The sequence below is a fragment of the Arctopsyche grandis genome, chromosome 9, assembly GCF_051622035.1.
Source record: "Arctopsyche grandis isolate Sample6627 chromosome 9, ASM5162203v2, whole genome shotgun sequence".
Lineage (NCBI taxonomy): Eukaryota > Metazoa > Arthropoda > Insecta > Trichoptera > Hydropsychidae > Arctopsyche > Arctopsyche grandis.
In genome coordinates, this window is record NC_135363.1 from 12255962 (window position 1) to 12283349 (window position 27388).

Below are 27388 nucleotides of genomic sequence, written 5' to 3' on the forward strand. Positions count from 1 at the left end.
TATCTATGGAGAAATTTTTGCAGTATTTTATAATCAAATCAAGACGCTTAATAACTAATTAGCAAGAGAAATAGGAAATTAGATGAAAGGAAATGCCAATTTCACAGGAACCGTTTCAAAGAAAATCAGAAAAATTGGAAAACTCTGATAAGAAACGATCGACCCCTGGCCAACAGTCAGACTCGGGATATATACTTCAATTTTGGCCATTTTCACTTTCATAATAATAATTTACTCTCTTAACTAATATGTCGCAGGAAAAACAAATTAATCAACTTTAATTCAATGTATTCAACATTAAATAAAGTATTCCAACATTTAAACAAATACATACATAACAAATACATGAAAAAAATATCACTGGAATTTATTTATTTGCATTTTAAAATTACTAAATCACACCTTATGTGTTTTACTGGCAACGTTATATTTCCAATTATGTACGTTTGTGTCTATGGCCTCCTTTTTTATCAAACTGAAAGTTTATTTGTTTATTAGTGACCTGCGATATATGTACATATGTATATTATAGATTAATTCATATTGTGTCATAGATAGAAGAAAATGAATAATTTTCTTGAATTAAGAAATTATTCATTCACTTGCTTCACAAGCAAGTGAAGTTTTTCCCAATAGACGTAAGGTAAAGATTAAACGACAACCCTTTCCATCTCAGTTTTAAACAAAATTATATCATCTTTCTTCTAAATTTTCTCAAAAATTCTAACGTTTATGATACTCTGTATGTACATATATCAAAATGTTCTAAATTTAAGTGCATGGTATTTGACGTATCAGTATTGGAAATAAAGTTAAGCTGTGCTAAGTGAACAGTATTTATTTAGAAAAAATAGTATTCATTTAAATTAAAGTTCCGTATACTTATTGAATACTTTTAAAAATAAATTTCAATTATATGTATATTCCACTTTCAATTGTATGTAAGTGTGTTCCCGTTAAAATAATTTGAGAAATTCTGACGTGATATACGAGAGCGATCTATTCTCTTCGTGTTCTTCCATCGTCGGTTATATTGTGTTTAATCAATTCGCATATGTATGAATGCACGGTGTGTGTGTTTGTAGCAATTCTGAAAACTTCTTTGATCATTGCAAACGTTACAGTCTGACAGATGATGTTGGAGAGTGACGCTTTTGAGCCGTCTTGCGTTTCGTGTTTGGATTCGCTCGGATGCAGATGTGCTAACCTTTTGCGTGCTAATGTTGTTCGAATCACTGATTCGGTTCTTTTGGGTTCTTATATGTGTGAAATCATAATTAAAATTTGAAGCGGTTCACTGAACTATACACCCAATTCATATTCAGAATCATTCGTAATATTATTATGCATATTTTATATATAGTTTTGATGTCTATTGAATAGCGCTTTATTTTACACTGAAGCAAGTTGGAAGGATCAAAATATTTTACTCTGTATATGTACGTATGTATATAACTGTAGAGATAGGAAACGGAATTCGGAATAAGTGGATGAGAAATATGACAGGTGTAGTTTATATATGTATGTAAGTAGAGCGAGTGAAGAGATTGAAATGACAATGAGCAGGTCGCGTGACTAGAAGATTGGACCAAAGGAGTACAAAAGAAGTGCTAGAATGGTACCCCAGAGAATGTAAAAGGGTGAAAGAAATGCCGCAAGGAAGAGATAGATGAGAGTTGCATAAAACAGTCGAATGGAAGCATTTTGGAGAGGCCTTCAGCATGCTTCCATTCAGCAGTGGATGGTGAATGGATGTAAGTGATGATGATGATGATATCAGATGTACTGTGATGGATGTTGATGATGTGATGATGATGATAATTTTACCATATACAATTCTCATTATGTACATGATAAACATAGATATGCATGTACATATTTACAGCCGTGTACAAACTTTCTGACCCTGCAACTCCGTAATCCAACTTTAATCAGGTGTTTTCTTATGATTTGCTAAGAAAATTTTAAATTTCATTCCATTTTCACTTTTCCAGCTAGCTCAGTATGTCCTTTTTGGGGGTTTTGAAAGATAAAGTTGTTTAAATGAGATCTTAATAATGGTTCTCTCCCTTATTCTACCCGTTTTTGATCGATTTTTTGTAGAATCAAGCTCACTATATCCTTTTAATGTTGTTTGGATTAGAACACAAAACGATAGTCTTAGTTATTTAAAAAAATATATTTATCCTGACCCTTGAAAATGTATTAAAATAATCAAAGCCCTGTTCCCTTCACTCAATTTGTGTGTTTTGGCATTTTTCAATAAAAAAAGATGCTCTTCATTTAAAATAAAAACCAAAAAGGAATAAAACAGATACGGAAACGATAAAAACAGCGAGACGAAACCACTACTCTCGAAACACTGATTTGCGTAAAAGAGACAGTTAAATATTTTTTAATAAGAGCAATTCAAGGAAGAAAAAGTAGGTTTGAACAATAGAGGAATTTGTAGTAAGATGCAATGATGGTAGTGGCCGTTTCAAATATCCGAGTATTTCCAGTCAAAAGCATTTTTTACATCTGTTTACGGCTGTGCATAAATTAAATCCGAGGATTGAAATGAGATGTCCAAGTGTCATGTAACAAATATTATTTTTATTAATAAAATGTAACTAAGCAAAATTTTGTACAATGAAATTATATTACGGCTTCGAATAGTAACAATCATTAAACTGTAATTAATAATGAAATAAGTAAACTATTGAATTTTGTTCTAAAACTGTTCAAACAAAAATACGAATACCTTTTCTTAAAAAAATCGATAAACTAAACAAAAAGGCTTCTCGCCGTTGAAAAAAAGTTTGAAATACACTGCCAAAGGGTGTGCTAGTTTTAAAAGATGTTCAGAACTTCACTTCACAATAGCCATGACGTCACCGATTCTCCATTGAAACCCAGAGTTTATTCCGAGTCGGAACGGGAAAGCCCGTCCCAAAGAGGATTTTCCGCGGAAAATGCTTAATCGGAACGAACACAGTATCAGGCTTATAGTGATTTATCGGAAATCTTTTCAGCGTTCGATCATGCGAAAGTGAAACGTAAAAGCGAGTCGAAATGGCGTTACTAGTGCCCCCACGTCATGCTCAAAATGAATGTATGAAAATACACACATACATATACATACATACATACATAATACGTTAAAGCTGACAATGAAGCCAGCTTGTGGAATTAGTGCTCGCGACTCGGCCGTTAACCCTGTCGAGGCATTTAACGCCCGGACGGGTTAAATCAGCACACACTCGTTAAAAGCATATGTATGCACATATGTGGAAAAGTAGCACTTTGCAATGGCGTGATCTGTGGAGCTGATATCAGCTCAAAGACGAGCTCTCGTTCAGTTCGATCGATTGAAAGTGGTTCCGGACGCAGATGGCAATTTCATAAGTGATCATCCCTCGCGTTTTCTCCTCCGCAAAAGGTTCAAAGATTGTTGCAAGATTGCTAAGCAATCGCGTATATATGCGTGCTTCCCCTATAAAGGTGTTCCTTATACTGTCCGTACTGATATCTGTAATATATGTACATACATATGTTCTCGGCATATGGTCCATATCAGAATTCGTGGCTGTTTTCGGAATTCTAATAAATTAATTCAGAGTATGTGGAACAGATTGCGACTATTGGAATAGTGAGGAAAAAATCAAAAAGGAATTTAATTAATCTTCAGAAATTAATCATTATATATTAATAATATACTTGTTTATTTATTGTATGAAAATGCAGGTACACATAGGCTGTTTCAAAAAAAAAGGAACTCGATTTAAGATCACCGTGTAATGCTTTCATTGTGTGGTCATGGGTTCTATCTATAACTTTGGGTATGTGACTCTAAGGTAGAGCGTTTCCTTTCAGAATTTTCCAATTTATCTGATATCATCGGAAATGGTTCCAACAAATTGGCAATCCTGTCCTATTTCTCGTAAAATTTGAGTTTACAGCATTTCATAATTTGATGATATTTAAAAATGCTGCAAAACTTAGTCCATAATGTATCAGTGATGATTTTAATGTTTGATGTTTGTAATAGGCCTTGAATAATACTTATGTATGTCATGTAAGGCCTTGAATAATACAATGTCGACCATAAATGTTCTATTATCAAAAACGGTTGTATACCTGTATAAATAAATAAATATCTAATGAAACTAGGTGTAGTATTGAGCGTACGTTTAGATTTTTGATTTATTTTATTACATGTAAACCAATTTTTACATTAAAAATAAAATTATATTTTTACAATAGCTACATATGAACAAATTCGATATACTTACAGCAATTTTTGTTTAGGTGGGTACCCTTATTTATTATAATCAAAAAAATCGAAATTCTAGAAAATGGAAACAGAAATAGGTTGCCAATTTGGTGGAACCGTTTCAACAACGAAATCAGGTAAATTGGCAAATTAAAAATAAATTGATAGAAAACGATCAACCTAGAGTCATATATGAATACATATACATATGCAAGATCGGCCAGCAACACCGGGCTAGGGATTGAATCCATGACTGCCCCCCCCCCCCCCAGTTGAAATCACTGAGCTATGTTGTTGATCAAACGTGTCTAAATGTCTCTCTAAGCGCAAAAACAGCCCCTATTCCCAGTAATTTGCAATTAGATACATGTATACCAAATGCGTACTTAAATTCTCAATAAAAGTTACAAATAATCCCACTCAATTGAAAGATACATAATTCGAACAGCAATCATCCTTTCATATTTTCGCTAAAACTCGCTTACGGTTTTTCCTCTTTTCACTTTCGTCGATTCATCCGAAATGTTTATATACACACTCAAAAAAAAATTAACCTTTTAAGATCGTCATTCGTCGCTCGTTCAAAGCTGCCGATGCGGCAGCTTTAAAACGAGCCTCATTTATTTAACAAACGGCACGATAAAAGCCTTCATTTCTTAGTTAACACGCTCCCGCAGCATCCCGTCCCCTCGCCCACCCCCTACCCCGCCTTTTTCAATCCTCGGTGGCGTCTTGTAAAAGTCGCGGTCGTCCGCGAGCTCCCATACATTTTTGATGGGACGAGGTGTCTGCGGACTCCTCGGACGGAGGGTCCAGCTCCGAAATCCGGGACCCTGAAACATTAATGGTCCTCTGTCGAGGGTAGGTGGCATTCGAGGGAGATGAGAGGCAGAAGAAGTAGGGGTTGTCCGTAGGACCCCCAGTCGGAATCGCAATGCGGATGTATCCATAATGTAAAGACCGCTTAGTAGGGGTACGCTCTCACCCTGTTTACACGCAAATATTAAAACAAATCGTATTATGTAAATGTGTGAACGTGTTTCGAATGTTTCGCATCTCTGCGATATATGGAATGCGATCGCATATGGTGTGATAATGGGATACGTATTGACAACTCTAAAAATAGTACCATTCGTAGCGACACTGGACTTTTTTGTATACATATATATGTACATGTGTATGTATATTGTATTTACTGTTCTAGTATTTTGGAGTTTCTTTTATTCATATAATATATATTTAGCCCGTTTTTGAAGTTCAATAGTGGAAAACATCATATAGCTGATAACAATTTCTAAGTAAAGATGAACAATGATCTCTCGGATTACACGGTTTCATTTTATGCGGATTTATTTTCATGCGCTTGCTTGTTTCGTATTCTGATTTAAAAAAAAATTAAATTATATTATTGATTTTTAAATGCTTTTTATTATTACTAAAATGTTCACAATGCATTTATTTTAATAGCTACTGATCTTCTGGTCAATTTCTATTTTACAATTTTATTTTATTTTTTGTTAGTCATTGTAGTATTATTTTATTTTATTTTAGTAATAATAGTATTATATTATTTTAAGGTTAATTAATGTACAGCACAATAGGAATAAAACATTTAATTAAAAACCTATTTATTTCAATTATATATTATATTGTATAATTATAATGCCAGTAACTTTAAGAAATCTTCCCCAAATATTTTCTACGTCGTGACTCGAGGGAATTATGTACATATGTATGTACATTATATTAAAAAGTGGCGGAAGTCCAATTTTCAGTTCCAAAACCACTATTTCTGTTTGACTTAATTCACAAATTATTATGACTACTTTTAATTATATGTGTCCAGAAACTCGGAAAAGCAGAATAAACGTATAACAGGCCACCAGTATTTTAAATATTTTTAAATGTAAAACATTATATTTAATGTTTTGCGAGATATTTCTCGAAATGAAGAAAAATGAACTACGCCATTTAAAAATATATTTATGGATATCATCACGATATTTTCCTCTTTATAATCAACCATATACAAATTACGTAAAATATATAGAAGACTTACAAGTATGGCTTAAATTTTTGAAAATAATTCAATACATTAAATAATTGTGTCTGTATAATACTTTGGATATTATACAGACACAATTTGGGTATTATACATTATATATATTAGGTATTATTGTATGTTTTTTCTTAAACATGTAATAATTGATATTTTTTTTATTTAATTCGAACTCTCCTTTATAGAAAAGCTCCAAAGCGACGAGTGTACAATACAATAATACAAACAATACAACCACTTTATACAATGCGAATTCAAATCCACAGTAACAACCATCAAGAGATTTTTGAAGCATATACATATGATATATAGAAATTGTCGAAGCTCAAGACGCTAAATTACTTGAGATTTACAAGAGAGATTGGAAAAGAAATGCCAATTTACAGGAACCAGTTCGATGAAAATCATAAAAATTGGCATAGTCTGATAGGAAACGATCCACCTGGAGTCACAAACCAAGGTCTGGCTAACAGCTACTAGTGGGAATCGAACCGTGACCACTCCGTTCTAAAGCATAATATGCTAACCACTAGTCCACGCTGCTGGTTATATGTAAGGAGAGGATGTTACAACACTATCATACTGATGATCATAATAGCGAGTGGATAACTAATATTCAAATCTAATATGCGTGTGCATATAATGTTTCCGTCTAAGCCACGCGTCGGTAAATTGTGCTTTCATTGTGAGGTTAGTGGGAGGCGGGTGGTTTGTATCATAATGGTTTCCGGTTGATTATTCAATTAATTATATTCCGCTTAATTAAAATGCCGCAAAAGCGCCATTGTCGACACGACACATTGGGGGCCATTAACAAGCACCGCATCCACAATCATATTAAGCGAACCGATCGCATAGGCGCACGTTAACCGTTTAGGTGCCGACCTATAAATCGAATACCAGAATTATTAGCTGAATTTCCTTTGCCTGGTCTGGTCCACGTACGAATGAACACTTACATGTCGCATGTTTTATATGTGATTATTTTCACATGTGGCAACAATGCTTAATATGGTGTTAAAATTTGTCTCAACGTACATAATATGTACATACATATGTATGTATTGGTATAGTATTGAAACTATTTTTACTAAAAAATATTCATTACTAATATTCATTTTTGTTTATAGAATTTAAGGCTGATATACGTTCAGTTATGTTCATACCATAGAATACAGCACGTTCCTGCATATTTTGGGCGAGTGCAAGGCAAAATCGGCTGACATATACATTACAGAGCGCGACGATACGGCGCAATATTGCTTGTGTAGTATCATCGAGTCAATATTGTCACAATATGACGTTTCTGAATATATTCATATGCACATGACAGCACTTTCGTCAGTACGGGTGTACTCGCTACTACTATGACGTCATGCGTGTATATTTCCACAATGGTCAAGAAAACGGTTCTGCTTGATACGTTTCGGTGATCTGCTGTATAAAATGAATAGATCTTGTAAATTGCTGCTTTTCAGATACATACGTCACATATATGTACATTAGGGCAGAGCTACACAACCTTTTGGTATTCGCGAAACACGCTGTTTACGACTCGTAGAGTTTGTCAGCTACCTACATAAAATAAACATACATATGTACTTTATCGCTAGGCAGTCGCTAGCTAGTCCCTACATACATAGGTGACAAAACGTTAACTAACATCGGTTTTCTCCCTCACACGCGATCTTGCTCGCTCGCGTTAGATCAAAACGATGCTTACGCTACTACAAGTTCCGCGGTTACCAGGTTACGATGCTCTGCATTTAGGAACAGATGGTTGTGTCCATATTTTTATTTTATTAATTCAATCAATTGTGCACACTCACCTAACAGATTGCTCAAATGAGACAAGTGTACTATATATGTAGGTACATACTAAGAATTATTTATTAACTAGTGTTGTGCCCGTTGATTTCAACGGGTGGCTTCGGAAAGGAATTGATAGACGAATTAAAATAAAGTTATATGTTATATATAAATAAAGTATAATTTAATTTATAGGCGCGTGCGCGTATTAATAGTAAAAATTTTAGTGCGCTCATTAAACGCTCACCGTTCGCCCACGTCGAAATGATGAATTTATGTGTGTGTTCCTTCGTGGATGTGTCTATGTGTATACGCTCCCTACGCCCATTCCAACTGAGGTGCTCAATATCAGGAGCACATGTCAAATGCTCCGGTTCCCACATCCCCGCTACCCTACTTCCCTGCATCTCCTTGACACGATCGGTCGTCACGCCACATCCCTATGCACAACATATACTCCTAGTATTACAAAATTTGTTTTTTCAAATCTCCATACTTGTCCACGCATTCACCACATACCCAAAAATATACATCGCGTTCCTTTATATATATATATATATATATATATATATATATATATATATATATATATATATATATATATATATATATATATATATATATAACTAGCTGAACCCGGCATGCGTTGCGCCACAATAACGCATGTAATTCCCGTTCCCGTTCCCTATCCCGTTCCCGTTCCCTATCCCGTTCCCGTTCCCGTTCTCGTTCCCGTTCCCATTTGTCGGAAAAACGCAGGCAGCGAATACGTTGGTCCCGTCGCGAAAACATTTGAAATTATAGCGTTGCAATCACACTCATCCCCGTTTTTCCCGTTTCCGTTCCTGTTTTTTAACACGGTAATCTTCCTGGACATGCATACAGCAAATCCTGAAAGTTCCAACGTAATCGGTTCAGTGGTTTGGGAGCCTATTCGAGACACACACACAGACATTCATTTTTATATATATGTATATATATATATATATATATATATATATATAGATTATTTAAACAGGTATACACGACATCTGTAGTCAAATGATTAACAGCCGCAGAGACATCTATGGACAAAATTTTGCAGCATTTTCATGCGAATAACTCGAATTTTTGCGAAAGGGATAGGACATGGTTGCCAATTTGTTGGAACCGTTTCAATAAATCGGATTCGTAGGCAAATTCTGAAAGGAAACGATCTACATACCTTGCAGTCACATATCCAAGGTCTGGCCAGTAGCATATGTACGTGATAGAACCCATGACCACACAATTGAAAGCATTACGTGCTAACCATTGATATATGCTTGCTATATAGAATTAAACTTCATATAAAATACATATGTAGGTATATGTATATGCAGGTAGTTTGTATATGGCTTTTTTTCATAAACATTTGATCTACATATAATATATGAAAAAAACGCTTCTAGCTGATTATTCCAAGCTAAGTCCTCTTCTCTTCTGAATACATATACATATGTACATATAAACTGTTAAATTTGTTTTAAAATAATAGACAGATACTATTTTTTTATATTAACTTTGCGCAATCATTTGGTCTACCTTGAATCGCCGCTAGAAACATGAACAAGCTGTATGAGAAAACAAAGCAATTGCAGCATTCGATCATCAGCAGTCTCACGAGGATCACCACCACGTCGAGGCTGGTCTCCGACGCAATATAGACATCTTAAAAATAATTTGTCGGAACGGCGCTAGTGGTGCCCCGCCGGTGCGATTAATTTCGAGGTTCACACCCTTTGACGTACGAAACGGTTCCAGTCTCGAGGGGGTAGATCATAAATTTCCCACATACCTCCATCCTTTCTCCCTCACATACTCATATCCACCCTTTCAGAGTTTTTTCCAAGGAGAAATCGACGAACGCTGAAAATCCCACATTTATGGATTTCAAGGATTGGAGGGGGAGGGGGGGGTGAGATAAAATGACAAAGCTCTAGGAATTTTTATGATTTATTTTCAAAGTTCGTGGAGATGCATCGCCGGTCGTTTCAGAGAGTGCACTCAGTGTGATGAGTTGGCCGATCGTTCGTCAAGTTCAATCTGCGAAACAGGGAGTGACGGGTGAATTCTGCCCTTGGACTGTTAACTCCCTCTCGGTCGCATCAGCCCTCTGGACCGTAAATATTTACGAGCCTCCGTCGACCAAGGAAATTGAAAAACCTTTTATTCCTTCTGCAGACCGCATTTTACGCTCACGTGCGCGCTTATACATACATATGTGTGTGCGTGTGAGTTTTCATGTATGTATGTATGTATGTATGTATGTAGCTATGTATCGGCTTTTGGGGCTGGGAAATGCCTATTGCCCACAACTGGGTTTGATTATTTATGTATTTTTAATACCGTATCAAGTGGGTTTTTTTTATTTAAAATTGAATTTTAGTACCTTTGGTTGTACGTTGTCTCAAATATGGATAAAGCTGTGAGGAATAACAAATACAACCTACCCTTTTCTGGCTCAAATTCGATTGGGCATGTTTTAAATGTATTGGAGACCAATAGTTGTAATTTGTTTTTTATATACAAATATTTAATTTTTATCATAGGTTGACCCAAAGCGACACCTATGACTAAACTTAAGTATTAAACAATTCTTAGCACATTCTACAATGTACATATGTATGTATATGTACACATTTAACAATCAACAAATTCGGATTTGTGACCAATTTGCCTGAAACGAAGAGGGAGAAAGGAAGCTGATTATATTAGATTAGTCACGACAGTCAAGATAAAATGGTGAAACCTAATAGGAGAATGTCGATTTGGATTTAATAACCATTCAGATTTTGCCAGCAAAGTATATAAATCTAATAATTACTTGATTCCGGACCGGTTTCGACCTCTCTGCTGGTAAACAATGGTGAAATGAATAAAAATATCCATGAAATCCCCTAATTTTGATTGATGAAATATGTAGGACAATTTATTTTTCAATCCTATAGCATCGACAATCAATTGAATTTTTATACGCATTTTAAGATAGTCAAAGTTGATCGCAGTTCTTTTACATAAAACTATCTAAGTTACGATTGCAATATTTTAACCATCACAAGTTGATTGTATTTACAATGTTGACTACATACTAAAATGTAATGTATTATTCTTTAATCCCTTCTTCGTGCTATGGGTTAAATGGGTTAAACTTCTTTGAACTTTAAAACGTATTGAATAATAATTATATATGAAGATTGCTGATTTTTATTTATTTTTTTAATACTTTGGAAAGGTGCCATGGCCGATAGAGCCAATTTCATATTTTCCCACGATTCCATATTCAGAATGTCCCTAAGCGACATCTATGGTATTAAACTTATATAAATTTACTTAAGATTGATTTTACGTCCATTCTTTTACATATCTATATTTGGTTTGGTGATTATAAAATCTCGACCACGGAACATCTGGCACCCGAAAATTCCATCTATCGAGATGTACCCACGTGAAATATCATACTAACGAGAGCTTGAGTACCAGATAATCCGTATTCACGATCGCAATGTTCGAAATAACCATTTACATACATCCATACACTCATTCATTGAAGTCAGTTTTAATATTTATCATTGAATATATCCTACGAAATGTGGCTATTGGCTAAGACATCGACGAGCACACTCAGCGTTTATATAGCGCAAATTTAACGATGTTCACATGACTAGCTCCAACTATCTACCAAATGCGCGAACGTCACAAGTTGACAAAGAAAACAGAGTGGAAACTAAATCTGCGGAGGAGTCAATCGAGAGATCGTCCGGAGGGCGTTGGTAATTAATGGAGATACGATGAAACAGGGAGAACTTGGGGGTGGGGGATAGAAGTACGCGAGAAACGTAACTTCCGATACAGAAATCCGTAATTTATTTCAGTCATAAAGTGAACCATTATTATCTTTATGACCGCTGAATCGAAACGAGTCGAACTCTCGTTATTACATATTACGACTCGTGCCTACGTCATAGTACTCATAGTTAATCATACAAAATAGTATATTTGTATTTAATCTTCCATTTTGTTATTAAGACTCGTCGGTACTTCTTACTAACGCAATATGTATGTACATACATATAATGGAAACTAGGATTAATGAAAATTTGCATATATCTCAAATAAGCTTGAGTGCAATTTTTACAAAGTTTCTCGATGCACTTTAATTTAGAAAAAAATGTCAACTTCATTATGTACATTTTAACATTTGGCACATAAAAAGAGACAAGTTTAATCAGAAATTATATTCAAACCCGCTCATTGCCATTTCAATCTCTTTACTCCACTATTTCGACTACTCTTGTTATACTTCTCACCCCCGTGTTCCGCTTCCTGCCTTTCCTCATTATGCCGAGCATACAGCATTCCATACTTCTTTGAGTGCATTAGACTTTGTGTAGCATCTTGGCATTCAATATCTTAGTTTCGTATCCATACGTCATCACTGGAACGAAGATCTTTTTCTTCAGGTAGAGTGGTATTTTTGTTTTGTTCGTACTAACAACATTTATTCGTTCAACATTTATTCGTCCGAACAAAATTTATTCGTTCAAATGCACTCCGTCTTAATTTCATACGTCTCTTTTTTTCTTCTTTTTTACTACCGAACATGTCCATTATTTGACAAGTCCAATTTTCCGTTCCAAAACCACCATTTCTGTTTGACTTAATTCACAAATTAGTATGAATTATTTTAATTCGATATGTCCAGAAAAGCAGAATAAGCAGGCCACCAGTATTTTTAAATATTGTTAAACGTAAAACATTATATTTAATGTTTTCCAAAATATTTCTCGAAATGAAGAAAAGTGGACTTTTGCCACTTTCAAATATAACGGCTCATATATTCATATTTGTTTCGTATAAAACGATAAAAGTTTCATCCTGAATTGAACGATTTCAAAATATAAAACCGTAAAGTAATTGAAAAATAAAATACCCGTACATATATACCAGCACATACGTAGAACGGTATACTTTCATTAGAAGTTTAAGAAGCAACTTTACGACGCGCGAGTGCAATCTCTTCCAGCGACATTCTCGTAAAAGACCCAAGGTCCATAAAGTCATTCGTTCGCTGCAACGCCATTTTATCATCGGAAATGCGTTTTGCATCGAGTTTTATCGTCGACACGGACGCGGAATATTCGGTCATCAATGCGACCGATCGCACTCACATTCCAAGCATTTCGTTCTTAATGGTTTCAAATTTCAACTTTTGGGATCTATCTACATACACATACATACCTGCCCATTAATCGTTTATGACTCTCGTATACGGTGACCAGAGCCGAGAGGTTTTAAATCACGCAGACGTGCTAGTGACAGCCAGGTGGGCATAAAAATTACCCCAAGTGGAGCAATTCATGGTGGAAAATTTCGCCGAATAAAATATATGAGCCATTTCGGCGACTAGAACTTTGCAAAAATGCGCATTACGTAAAATCAATTCATTCTCAACTGTTATTTATTATTATATGTGGGCGACGTTAAACTTTTTCTATCGTTTTTATATTAATATAATACGTCACATTTATGTACGTCTTCGCGTTTCAATATATCTTCTCGTTGCAAAAAATTGTATTTTTTTTCGTTTGATTTCAGCCAAGTTAGACGGTGTAAAGACGTATATGCGGATGAGACGAGTGCCTTCACATCTTCAAGTCAAGGTCATCAAATGGTTCGACTATCTTTGGTTGATGCAGAAGTGTTCCGATGAGGAGAGAGCTGTCAGTTGCCTTCCCGATAAGCTTAAAGCCGAAATAGCTATTAACGTTCATTTGGACACATTAAAAAGGTAAAATACTTTTTTTATATATTTCATTAAACGAATTAAACGAATTTATCGTTTTTTTTTATTCAATCAATCATATTTTACAAACATATTTTAACTAGTCAAAATATATTACAACTGGTAATACATTTTGACTGTAACATACATATGTGTATAATATTTGTCGATTTTTTTCTCAACTAGCAATTTGGACAAAATTTCATCACTCTTATCATTTGGGCTAAATATTTCAATACAACACCATACTATTTTCCTTGCCTTTGATGAAGTACATATGATGAAAAAGTATAGACTATTTATATGTACCTATATATTATTTATAATTATCAATCTGAATATTAAAAAAAATACGTTCAGTGCCGATTGCGCAATAAATAAACACATAGTACATATTTTTATATATGTACATACATATAGCTGAACCCGGCATGCGTTGCAATGCCACAATAACGCGTGCAATTCCCATTTCCGTTCTCGTTCCCGTTCCCGTTTTCGTTCTCGTTCCCGTTCCACAGACATTCAATTTTATATATATGTAGGTATACAAAGATATATTTGTTGACGTGGGCCATCTGCTGTGTGTTTGTGGTACAGCCCTGAATAGTCAGTACATTCGAGTGCGAGGTAGGCGTGGCGCGATTATTGTCACACTCGCGGCGTGATGCGTTGAAGGCGGGACGGGATAGCTTTACTTCGCGTCAGTAAAATCGTAATTACGAATATTATTATTAAGAGGTTTTTTCCCGTTTTTTTTTTCACAGTAATCTTCCCGGACATGCATACAACAAATCCTGAAAGTTCCATAGTAATCGGTTCAGTAGTTTAGGAGCCTATTCGAGACACACACTTACACACTTTTATATTGTTATATAGATATTTATGTATGCAAGGGGTGTTTTTTTAGATGTGTAGATCTTTAAAATGAAATAAAACACATAATTGGTAATTGCCATGGTATTAGCTTATTGGAAGACAATGTTATGCCATTAGTGTTTAAATATGATATCGGGCATATAAGCGCCGCGGTTGGTTCAAATAAAGCACAATCTGGAAGTCAAATTTTCGATCACAGCTGGGGCCATATATCGGCAATAACGCGGCGAATGTTGGCTTCCAAGTCGTCCATCGTCTCTAGTTTATCGGCGTAGACTAGCGACTTCACACATATTCACAGAAAATAGCCCAAAGGTGTTAAGTCATACGATCTTGGAAGCTAATTCACGACCGTAAAATTCACGTAAAGCACGGTAAGTTTCGCGAACTGAACCACAATTTTTGAAATAAATTGGCAAATTTCGCAAGCGTTGTTCTGGCGTTAGTCTATTCGTACTGAAATGGCAAAACAAATTGAGCACAATTCAGCTGTCAATTGTCAAATTAACTGGCATTGAAAAAAGTGTTACTTATTCGAAAAACAAACCTGTAATTAAAACACTTTTTATATATGTATATATACTAGGAAGGATTAACAGGTAAGCCCTAATGCGCTTTCCTGACCAATTACAAATGTTGATTAACGATTATGTATAATATATACAGTATCATAGAGACATCAATGGCAAATTCGATAATACCAATATGTCAAGAAATACATACAAGAGTGGGTAGCATTTATAATATCAGCAAATCCTACATGCTATGAAGTTTATAATAAACTCAAATTTGCGAATGATAGTAAAAGTTTGCCAATTTTATAGAGCCGCTTCAATGAAATCAGATAAATTGGCAAACTCTGATAGGAAATGATTGACCTGGAGTCACATATATCCAAGGTCTGGCCAGCAACACTGGGCCAGGGAATGAACCCACGACCGCAGATGAAAGCATTATACGCTAACCACTAAGCTATATACAAATGTTGCTGGTTATATATGTACATCAATAAATGATTTGTACCACATATTGGTAAATATTTGATTAATAAATATAGTTGTTCCTTAAATTCAGAAAATTTCAAATTATTTAAAAAAAATTCAGTTTAATAGCAGTAAAAATAAAGTAATAACCTGTATTACTCATACATATGTAAATAAACGTATGTACATGAATGTAATTTTCTCGAATAAACGTATACGAGTAAGCATAGCGAAATTACATTCGCCTTCGTAAGAACGCTCCTTTAAATTTTACCTGGAATGCGTTTTCGTCTCGACATTACAAATTCACGTAAAGTCAAGTTTAAATTTAGCTTTTAATATTCACAAATGCAAGAAAGCTCCATATACTCGTATTACATAATAATACGTATACTAAATGTGGAGGAAGTATTAGAGAATATCAGATATCAGAATATTAGTACATTTCAGTTATTATTAGAATTTCATTTGTTGCTATGAAACATGCTCTGATAAAATTTTTGTAAATATACTTGTATGTACATACATATATGTATACACTCTTTATAGATGATACATAACAATAAATCAAATCAACAAAACAAAACAGCAGATGAAACTTCATATGTACATACATTATTCAAAATTTCCAATGAACTACGCCACCTTGTAATTTGCATTTGTTTATATTATAAAAAACGCTGAATTTCATGTATATTCACTTTTCTTGAATAGCATATTGAATTTCAGTATCGAACGTTCGGGAAGATCAATTTCACGCGGATTTTCTCCGACTCGTATACACGTTGAAAATCCCTCCTAATCATCTGCGAACCTGCCGGGAAATCCCGCTCTATTCAAACCCTTTTAAACTCTATTCCTAGAATTTTGTTAGAGACCGTACCCCATGTGCAATATATGTACATATATACATATTATATATCCACATCATAATATATTCCCAGTGTATATCGAGCTTTTGTGGAAACTGTTGGAAATTTCCAATACGTATACGGTACGTATGAAGTTTACTTTGCATATCGCGTTTTATTAAACTCTTTGAGAAACACAATTGCACTTCCATCACAGATACGATCAAGATCGGGTGGCTGTGACTGACTTCTACGTATTTATGTATGTATATATCAAACACGGCCAACCCTGGAGAAGGTTAACACATCAAACACTCGAGTAAATTAAATTTACTCAAGACTGTGCTTCTCTATGCAAAGTCTGTGTTTTATATGTGTTTGTGTGTGCGTTTGGGTATTGATTAAAATCCGTTGTTCTGAAACTACATATATATTAGCTCGAGTGTTCTTTATAAAATAATTGGTTCGAGAGGTTCTTTTATCCGTGAAATTCGTTGCTCAAAAATATGCACCGTACGTATCCGAGCATTGAAACTCCATTGTGATTCGATAAACGTTTTAATCGGAAAATTGCACTGAACCATAGAGTTGCGATAGAGTTCTGCGACACAACTTTATGCTCTTGCTGCGAAAATGGAATTCCAATTGCGGAATTGAATATTTAATTTCGTTTTTGTACAGGTTGGGTTATTTATTTATTTTCTCTATTTATATGCAGGGTGGAGATCTTTCAGAATACTGAAGCAGGATTTTTGTGCGAGCTTGTGCTGAAATTGAGGCCAGTGCTGTTCTCACCTGGAGATTACATTTGCAGAAAAGGTAATAAACAGTCTTATTATATTTGAAAAGCTTTCACTTAACTAATTTTTATGGTATTTTTAGATTTAAAAAGGTTGTCCAAAACATTAATATGGCTAATGATTCCATTATTTCAACATTACATACTCAATTTTTCTTATAGATTTATCTTAATTTAAATATAAATATTATTTATGAGAAAAATTCCAGGTTGACTACAAAGTTCCATACATTAATTATGAAACCAAAATGCATATTTATCTACATACACATATATACTACATATTGCTTATATATTTGTACGAAATCCTATTATAAGAACAGTCATAATTGAACCTCCCAAACAATGAATTGAATTTTCATATTGTGTATGATGGACACAAAAACCTTTTTGATAAAATAAAAAAGATTATTTTTTATTTAAATGTCATACATATTGTTTCTTATTGATATTTAATTTAAAATTATGTAGAGAGTAAATAGGTATTAGTCTAGTCGCCTTCAACCAAGTCGCTCGCTAGTCACTCGCAAGTCGCTCTGTGTGGCCTGGGTCTTAGGGTGAAATTTTTAGTTAGCAAAGAGACAAAGAGTAATGGTACGGGTACAGAGAAATGTAATAATAGTAGAAGGGCCCTTACAAATAAATAATTGTTGTCAATATTACGCGGTACGTCTCTATAAATACGCTACAATGCTCGGAATACAATCGGATCAATTTACTTATAAAAATGTATTCCATGCTGTGTGTTTTTGAATGCATTGTACAATTTTCACCGATACTTGCCCATCTTGTGAGTAATATAAACAAAGAGAGAATTTTTTATCAAGCATCAAATACGACCGATGCTAAAATTATTTAGGATTGTCTGTGGACAATCGTCACTTGACAACAATATGACGCCTTAAGCCACTTTTATTAATATAATAACATTTATCTGTACGGGTACGGTAGATTCGATGCGGTGCAAACGATCGACAAGCGCCAGACAGACTGAACCACAGATTAACGACACGTGTACCTTATGCGTGCGCACTGCTCGCACTTACACTAAGCGAAATCTACCCGAAGTCCCGACATACCTACCCTGTATACGTTCTGTGCTTCTGATACTTTAGTTCCGAATTTTGCCTTATTAAACTCGCCAGAAAGATCCAACTCAATTTTAATAATTACCATTTTAATAATTGCATCTGTGCACATCGAAAGGTTACTCGTCATCTGATGTGCAATATATCACTCGTGAAGTCGAGAATTGCGTTTAAAGCAGCCATGCAGTTAATCTGTGGTTCAGTCTGTCTGGCGCTTGTCGATCTTTTGCACCAAACCCGGTAGATTAGGGGGCGGTGAGGTGACCCCAGGTCGGAGCACTCGTTTGCCTTTATTTTGGCAGGCTCGTGATGTAGCCATAACTTTGTGTCCGGAGTGACGACGAGTGGGTCGACTCGACTGATGTGGGTGTGATTGTTGGTTGCAGGTGAAGTGGGTAAGGAGATGTACATAGTGAACAGGGGCAGGCTGCAGGTGATGGGCGATAACGGCAAGACCGTGTTGGCAACCCTGAACGCGGGCTCGTATTTCGGCGAGATTTCAATATTAAACATGGGCACGGCAGGTAAACAACTTGGTAAATATCGGGCACGAGACGCCACGCCAATGTCGACACCACCACCATCAGTTTACTTTTTTACTTAATTAATTATTATTATTATTATTATACATATATATTATATATATATACATATATCGATTGACATTTTTACGATTATATATTACATACATATATTATATTTGCTCTACGTATGAGAGTATTTGTTTTCGTTGTTTATTTTACTTTCGTATTTTGTCGTTTGTTCTTCTATTTCGAATTGCGTTTTTCCTCGTCGGCCGCTCTATGCTATTGTATATCTATCTGTCTGTCCATCTTTGCATAACCCGAATTTCGTATGGAATGCCTTTCGGAGTGCTCTTTTTATTTTATTGTGTTTTGTAACGTAGAAGATATGCGTACACGTGATGTACATAATTTCAGTCTCTCGCACGAAATCAGACATGTAATATCACCCTTTTACATACACACACACACACATATGAGACATTTTTCCGGGGATATAGAGTCGTTAAATTATTATTTTGAATAAAAATACCAATAATTTTATTTTACTACCGCCATCTATGTTTAAAACTAAGAACTGGATAGACGTAGGTCACTTTTCAGAAATTCAAATTTCATTCGCGTCTTACACGATATTTTTGCACCATCGTAATGGCGGAGGATCCATTTACTTATATTGATGACCAAAATGAGCAATATGGCAACGTATGAAAACGATCGGATAAGAGGCATACTTTTTCCTGAATTGTAATCGTAAGTGAAACGTAAAGGAGGTATGTAATAATAAAAAAAGTACGACGACTCCAACTCTGAAATTTTCCCACAGTCCGAGTCCGATTAGTTATTTTTTGCTCCTATTGGGTTAATTTTCGAATATCTCTAGAGCAGTGGTTGAGATCTGATGGCTCCTGAGCCGCATGCGGCTCTTTGCTTGTTAAAATACGGCTCTCGGCGTCATTTCTTCTTTACCCAACAATAAAAATAAACAATGATCCTCGAACATACTTTTCTTAGTTTTTGTATTAGGTGTATTTTCTAAAAGATCAACTATTAGTCGTATTATATATGTATTATAATTTAAAAGCTCTAAAAATGAGGTCAAGCTTAAATTGTATAACTGAGAAAACGTATTGATAAAGTAGTTGGTGCTCTTGGACCACTGATTTACCATCACTAATCACCTGATCGTACATTCCCGCCACAAAAGGTCTCGACGTATGAACAAGCTGTATACAACAGCCACTGAGATCTTGCGATTCTTCGACCAATGTACTCTCTTTGTTGAGAATACATTCGGGGCTGGCTGGTCGACGGAACAACAACAAACTCACTCTACCACACTGCTGCGTCTTTCATTCCGATCTCGGAAACTACACGTCCACGCTATAATATTTTAATATTTGTACAGATCAATAAAATTTGCTAACAGATTTCAAAATATTCAGATATATTATAGCAGGAGGCTAAAATTTACATAAAATTCAATTTTAGAACTAGTTCATTTATTGATTTTATAAAATAATATATGTAGTTAAAATTTGTGAATTTGACTCTGTGCTCAAAAAAGTAACAAACCACTGCTCTAGAGCGCAAATGTAGGGTAGCGCATATAAAATTAGCTGATTTAAATCATTAACTTTTAATTAAACTTTTTTATTGAATACATCCATGAAACTATGTAATAAAATATAAACATTTGGCGTAATGGATTTGTCAAATATCAGACCTTTTCTCAATTTGGACTAAACATAAGAAAAAATAAAGAAACATGATAAAAAATAAAGAAACAGTGTGTTTAAAATGTGCATACATTGGGTATTGATGGGTTAGTAACTCCGATTCGGACTCTATAGCCTTGGTTTTCTCTAAAAATATGATTTATTATACGTTTTTAATATACATATACATATGTACATATACATATATTAAATTCTTTGTACGATTTTTTTTATGTACATTGGCTTAAATACATATTATTTTATGTGAAGAAAATGTTAGTACAATAGAGATTTTTCACTTATACTCTTGAAAAATTCTTGCAAAAAAAAAATGCGAATAAACAAAAAAGAAATAATAAAGAAATGTTCAAAGGGATGAAAAAGGACAAAGAGCTCGAAGGGAACAATATTCGAGATAGAGGGGCCGCACAGGTCCTCCCAAAGGGGAACATCTGACCGCCATATCAAAAAGTTAATAAAACAGAAACATAAAATGTAAATATAGGAGAACTATACAAATAAAATATTTTATGTGTGCGTTGGTATAAAAAGCGACACAGGTACAATAAGCAAATAGTACATTGGGTATATAGTTAATTGTGTGTATGTGAGACGTGTACGCATTCTTCTATGTATTGTAAGTTATTTGAGACAATTCAAGGCACCACATATAAAAAGCGAATAAACTCCTGTAACAGTCTCTTACTACATTTTTACAATTGTTTTTGTACGTGAAATTAAAGCGTAAACGTGTTGTCCCGTTTATTTAGTAACAACTGTGATTGTGATCGCTTTTTCCGTTTGGATTTATTTTGCCGTGTAGAGTAGATTGATCAATTAGTGGCTTTTTGTCACTCGAAAACAACTAAACAATTTTCCAAATAATAAAACTACGTAGTGTCAAATATTTCCTTCTTATTAAATTATATTTATATATTAATAAATATCCTTCTTATATTATATATATATTTTTTTCTTCATATTTTATTTTATTACTTATATTTTTTGGCTTTCTAATATAATATCTGATTCCCTTGATTGATGAAAGCTTTTTGCATTAGTAACCCTGGCGTGACATCTTCGTGCATGGTAATACCATGGTATTTTTTTTATTCTTATTAATTACTTAATCTTTGCTGTGCATATGTACTAGATTTAAAATTGAATTAAATCTCTTCAATAAACATTGATTTAATACATATTGTTTCAGAATTGTATAACGCTTTATTAAAAAAAAAAATTATATAAATATGCTATCAGCAATGACTAATTGATAATAGTGTTATCTTTTCTAAAACAGCACATGTTTTTAAATAACACCCGATTCAAAGAATTCAAAATTATCTTGTACTGTTATTATGAAAAATATATTTATATAAATTTTGAAACAATGAATTTGGGTGTTATTTTCAAAACATCAGATTTTAACTTCCATAAAATTTAAATACATTTCAATTAATTTTTATAAAATTTTATGCTTTTGTGTATTTTATATTAAATAAAAATTTAATTAATTATATATTTCTACTTAGTTGATATATTTAAATAATTTAATTACAACATATAACTCCTATCTTATGTATAGAAAAATGTATCGACATATTGAAATTATCAATATATGTAAATCGTTACTTAAAAATAAGGAGGGGTTATACAATTTAAATAATAAATAAAAACTGTACATATTTTTCTAACAAATAATTCCACTATGCTTTAAATGCTATGAAATAATTTTGATTGAATTAAAATTTTAAATTATCCAAATTCACTTGACTTGCATTTAATTTGATAGTGCGTAGGAAAGTTGTGTAAAAAATGCATGTTTTATTTCCCGAAATCGAGTATTTAAACATAGATATTATATGTATATGTGTGTTTTGTAACGAGATCTATTATACATATTATATGTGCACATGTGTTCTATTGAAACAAGTGTGCATCGTTACCTCCTCAAGCTTTTAGCACCGACCCTCTCTTGATTAGACCCAAGTATTGTTTTAAACATTTTTTGTATGACTCATGCATTTTTTATAATACACCTGACAATCTCTTTCACATATTGTGCAGCTTGAGCTTGTAGAACCCGCTTTCTTAATTATATACTGTTGCGCAGGGAATAGAAGGACGGCGTCCGTAAAGTCGGTCGGATATTCTGACTTGTTCGTACTCAGCAAAAAGGATATGTGGGATGTTCTGAAGGAATATCCTGCTGCGAGGCTGCGGCTAGAGTCCATAGCCGTCAAAAGACTGGAAAGATATAAGAAATCGCCTATAGAAAAAGGTACATTTTAGTCATATGCATATATTTTACTCTATCTTACTTCTGAATTGAATGTCTATATGAATTTTAACCATTTACATAATTACTATACTATTAAATGCTTTTGTTTCTCTATCTTTAAAATGGTCTTCTTCACATGTAGTTATTTATGATATTTGTAGCATGCTTTTACCAATATAGTGCGCAGTAGAATAAATTATTTGGAATATTTATTAGTGGTCGATTCCCAAAATTTAATACTACCTAATACTCACACACTAATACAGTTAAATCCTGATTTAATGGACCAATATTTAGAAGATATTTCTGTCAAATCAATATTGAAATTAGAATCTACTCATTACATAATGAAATTTAAGAGGAACATATATAATATTATATATTTTAATATTCAATATTCTGTCAATATTAATTCAAACATTGTCAACGCATAAAATGAAGAGTTATTCAATGTAATAAGTACCAAATAATAAATGACATGGAGAAATTTTGATCTTTGTTTTGTGAAAGTAATAATATAATTACATTTGAATTAAATTAAATTTATATTTTTCGATATAGTCTTTATTTATTAATAAAAATATACATACAAATGTTTGCACAGTGAAATATATTGTTATTTAATTATTTCTTAGACATTCTTCTATAGAAGAAAAGTCACAAAAATGGTTTTAATTGAATAGATACACTACAAAATATCACATTTAATATAAAAACTACATCCATTACACAAAATTGTTCATAAAACATATTAAAATTCGGTAATTTTATATTTTGGAAGTCGACTATATTATCTAGCCTCAGTATAATATATGTAGTAGGGTCTTATTGTTATTGTAAGACATTATTTGAGTTGTTGCTTACAGTTGCAATGGGAAGGTATCATTCCACGCCAGGATTAATAGAATCTTTAGGGAAAGTTCCCATTGAGGAAATGCTCGTTGCATCCGGGATGCCTTACAGAGAACATTCTATTTTTAGGTAATGATCATAATGATATATATTTTCTGCAGTTGAGATATATGTGTGGAGATGAATACGACATCTATATTTCAGTCGAACTGCTAGTCCTATGTCTAGAGGCCTTCTGTCCAGGATGCAAGGCGTAAGTCAAAGTGGTCGAGACGGGAGTATCGGAGGAATAGGCGGTCTATCGCCAGGTTCTCCCATGTCTCCAGCGTCGAGTGCTCGTTCTTCCGGTGGTAGATCTCGTGTCACCAGCCACCACAGCGCAGGTCATGCCATACGAACCGGTGAGTCTTGAGTGTCCATGACAAAATAGTACGCTTCGATAGCCCGAAAATTGTGAAGAAGACCAAATGTATGACGTTCGTTTTACGCATAGGACCGTCCGACCGTGTGCAGAAATTCGCACACTCATTGATTTGTTTTGCATTTCCAGGTCAGTGCGATTCGATATCACAGTTGGCCGGATCCGGCGAGACGCCGTTGCTCGGCTCGCGGGAGGCGCTCGAGTCAGAGATGAAAAAGCTCAAAGACAGGTTGCAAACTATTGAATCGGTGAATGCATCCATGTCCGTCAGATTAAACCAGCAAGAGTGGGAAATGAAGCAAAGGTTTGTTGTTCCCCCTATAAATAGGCATCGTATGCTAGTAACGGCTGGCATACAAAGATAAGTATGACTTTTTTATGAGTTCAAGACGTTTTACAATGGATTTGATCATTTTACCATTCGACATCGATTTGGTATTCTTAAGGTTTCATTTTTGCTTTTAAATCCAGACAGTCTGATAAAATATTCCATTATAAATTCAACACCACTTACTATGGACCGAACGTGTCAACAAAATATATGTAGCTCATCTATATATGTACATATTATATAATATAATGCATTCTTAATATTAAAATATACAATGAATCTACATATAAAACCTTATGATGGGAAATATTATATTTTAAAAATAAATCAAAAATCCCTATATTATTTTTAAAAATTTTCATTCTTTTTGATTTTGAATTGTTTTCCATTTTTATTTTATGAATTTAACGTTCGAGTTTTATTTAAGTGTGAAACTATATACGATTGCAAAACACATCAAATTTATAATCTTGCTATGGCAAAATTTGCACAAGGTATTTAAGTATTAAGTATGATGCAGTTTTAAATTCTGAAGACTTTAAAACTGCATCAATAATTTAATAATCATGATCTACAGACACACACTTACGTCTCTTTTTTGCGCAACTCTCATCCATCTCACCCCACACATTTTCCCAATGTCGTCTACCCATCTTCCTTGTGGCCTACTACCATTTTACATTCTCTTGGGTACCGTTCTAGCACTTCTTTTGTCCACCTTTCATCTATTCTTCTCGTATTAACGGTGAGGACCAACCTAAAAGTCCTCAACGGTGAGTCCTCGTGCTAAACCTGGCATAGAATCAGTTGGAGATAAAGAAGAACTCGAATGATATCACTAGAAAATGATATTAACCCTTTGAATGCTGACCAACGTCGATCGGCGTTTTGCCAAGAAGTCCATCAGCCTTAAATACGCCGATAAGTGTTATTTTTTGAGTATGTAAAAAATAAAAAAGAATACTACACGCTAAGCCTTTCCAGGTAGCATTGAACATGGGTTGTGTAATCCGTGCCAATGTTTATAAAGACTGGTTTACACCGGAATTTCCGAATTTATAACCATAGCAGAATTTCTCGATGGAAATCCCTATCTGCTGAGTATTTTAAATTGTGGCTTGGCATTCAGATTGTGAGCATTACATTTTAACAACAATGAAGAAAATGGAACTAGTTTTAGAAAAATACAATCATTAATAGACTTCTTTTGTTTATTTTATATTGTTGCAAGATATATTAAAGAGATTAAACACACCTTTACAAAACTCGAAATCCTAGGCGGTAATTATCTAGGGTTTGTTTGGATTAGCTACAATTTTATACCTGCTTTCTATTGGATTTCTAAATAATTCTAGTTGGAAATTTTCAGCGTGGCGGGCTTTCAACAGAAAAAACGTCAGCACACAAAGGGTTAAAGATCATATTTATGTATATATTAAAGAATCACACTTACCTGATGTAGTGTATTGGACATAATGTAAAAAAAAATAACAAATAATACTGTTAATTCAAGGCGATTTTTTTTATTTGTTGTATCTTGTTCATAAGTTATATAAAAAAATACTTGTAAAGGAACTTTTGCCGCACCTAATAATTAGCTATTCCGTTGTATACAAAAAATTCTAATACTGTTTGAATATATTTTTTTAGAATGGCTGAGATTGAAATGCAGCTATGCGGCAGTCAATCGGGCAGTTCAATGGAAGACAACGAACGCAATCGAGAGAGTATCATTTAACAGCGGAGTTCGCTGTCGGCGGCGCCCGCCTACCTTCAGTACTGTGTCGTGTAGGCGTTCGCCCGGCGGCCAATCATCCATTGCCGACGACCAAAGATACACAAATCTTACCAACATCAGATTCATTCTCACCTTCCATCGTTGATTTAACACGCCAGAGACTAGGAGCGTTCGCCGAGAATCATCCGAGTGTGCAATTGTCACCATCGAACCGTCGAGTCACACCGTTGGTTGTCTGCAATGTGCTTAGTTAATGAATATATATATATACATATAATATATAAATAATGAAAAAATTGTGAACTACACGCACTCCTATCGACAGATATTGGAACATTAATGTTTATTTAGTGTTTATATGTGAAAAAATAAAAGTGAACCTTAGAAAAAGCACATTTTTACTATTGTAATTATAGAATTGAGGTGACGAACTAACTAGCTTTCACCAAGCGCCACTACTTAAAAATATTTATCGGACGCAGCAAAGTGTTCATTTTTTACCGACAAAACGAAAATGGATCTGCAAAGTAAATTGATTAATAGCATAGTTCTGTAAGAAGTATATATTATATGTATTATCGGTTGTGAATCAATAACCTAATATGTAAAACACATTCTGTCGTTCTAAGCGCTGAGAGATTTCATTATTTTCAATGGCTGATAATTCACACATCAGGAATGACAAGTATTGAAAGCTACATAATACTACATATATATTTCAAGCCTTGCTCTTCTGTCTTCACTTAGCAAATTATCAACACATTTTCTAATTTATAATATAATAGATTCAGTTTTCCACCGTACATGTATTATGTGGGTTTGGTGCAAACGATCGACAATCGCCAGACAGACTGAACCACAGATTAACTGGATGGCTGCTTTAAACGCAATTCTCGACTTCACGAATGATAGATTGCACATCAGATGACGTTTCGATGTGCACAGATGCAATGATTAAAATGGTAATTATTAAAATTGAGTTGGATCTTTCTGGCGAGTT

General features: G+C 34.1%; 1 protein-coding gene across 1 annotated transcript in view; it reads left to right on the forward strand.

The window, feature by feature from the left end:
• LOC143917278 (cyclic nucleotide-gated channel alpha-3) overlaps positions 1 to 27123 on the forward strand; it is a 155027-nt gene extending 127904 nt beyond the window's left edge. The window contains 9 exon segments of the mRNA XM_077438761.1: positions 3373 to 3387; positions 13740 to 13932; positions 17355 to 17455; positions 18910 to 19059; positions 22879 to 23046; positions 23913 to 24027; positions 24103 to 24299; positions 24449 to 24623; positions 26301 to 27123. Of these exon segments, the coding sequence (XP_077294887.1) occupies positions 3373 to 3387; positions 13740 to 13932; positions 17355 to 17455; positions 18910 to 19059; positions 22879 to 23046; positions 23913 to 24027; positions 24103 to 24299; positions 24449 to 24623; positions 26301 to 26388 (1202 nt within the window). The 3' untranslated portion in view covers positions 26389 to 27123.
• Positions 27124 to 27388: the final 265 nt, after the last annotated feature.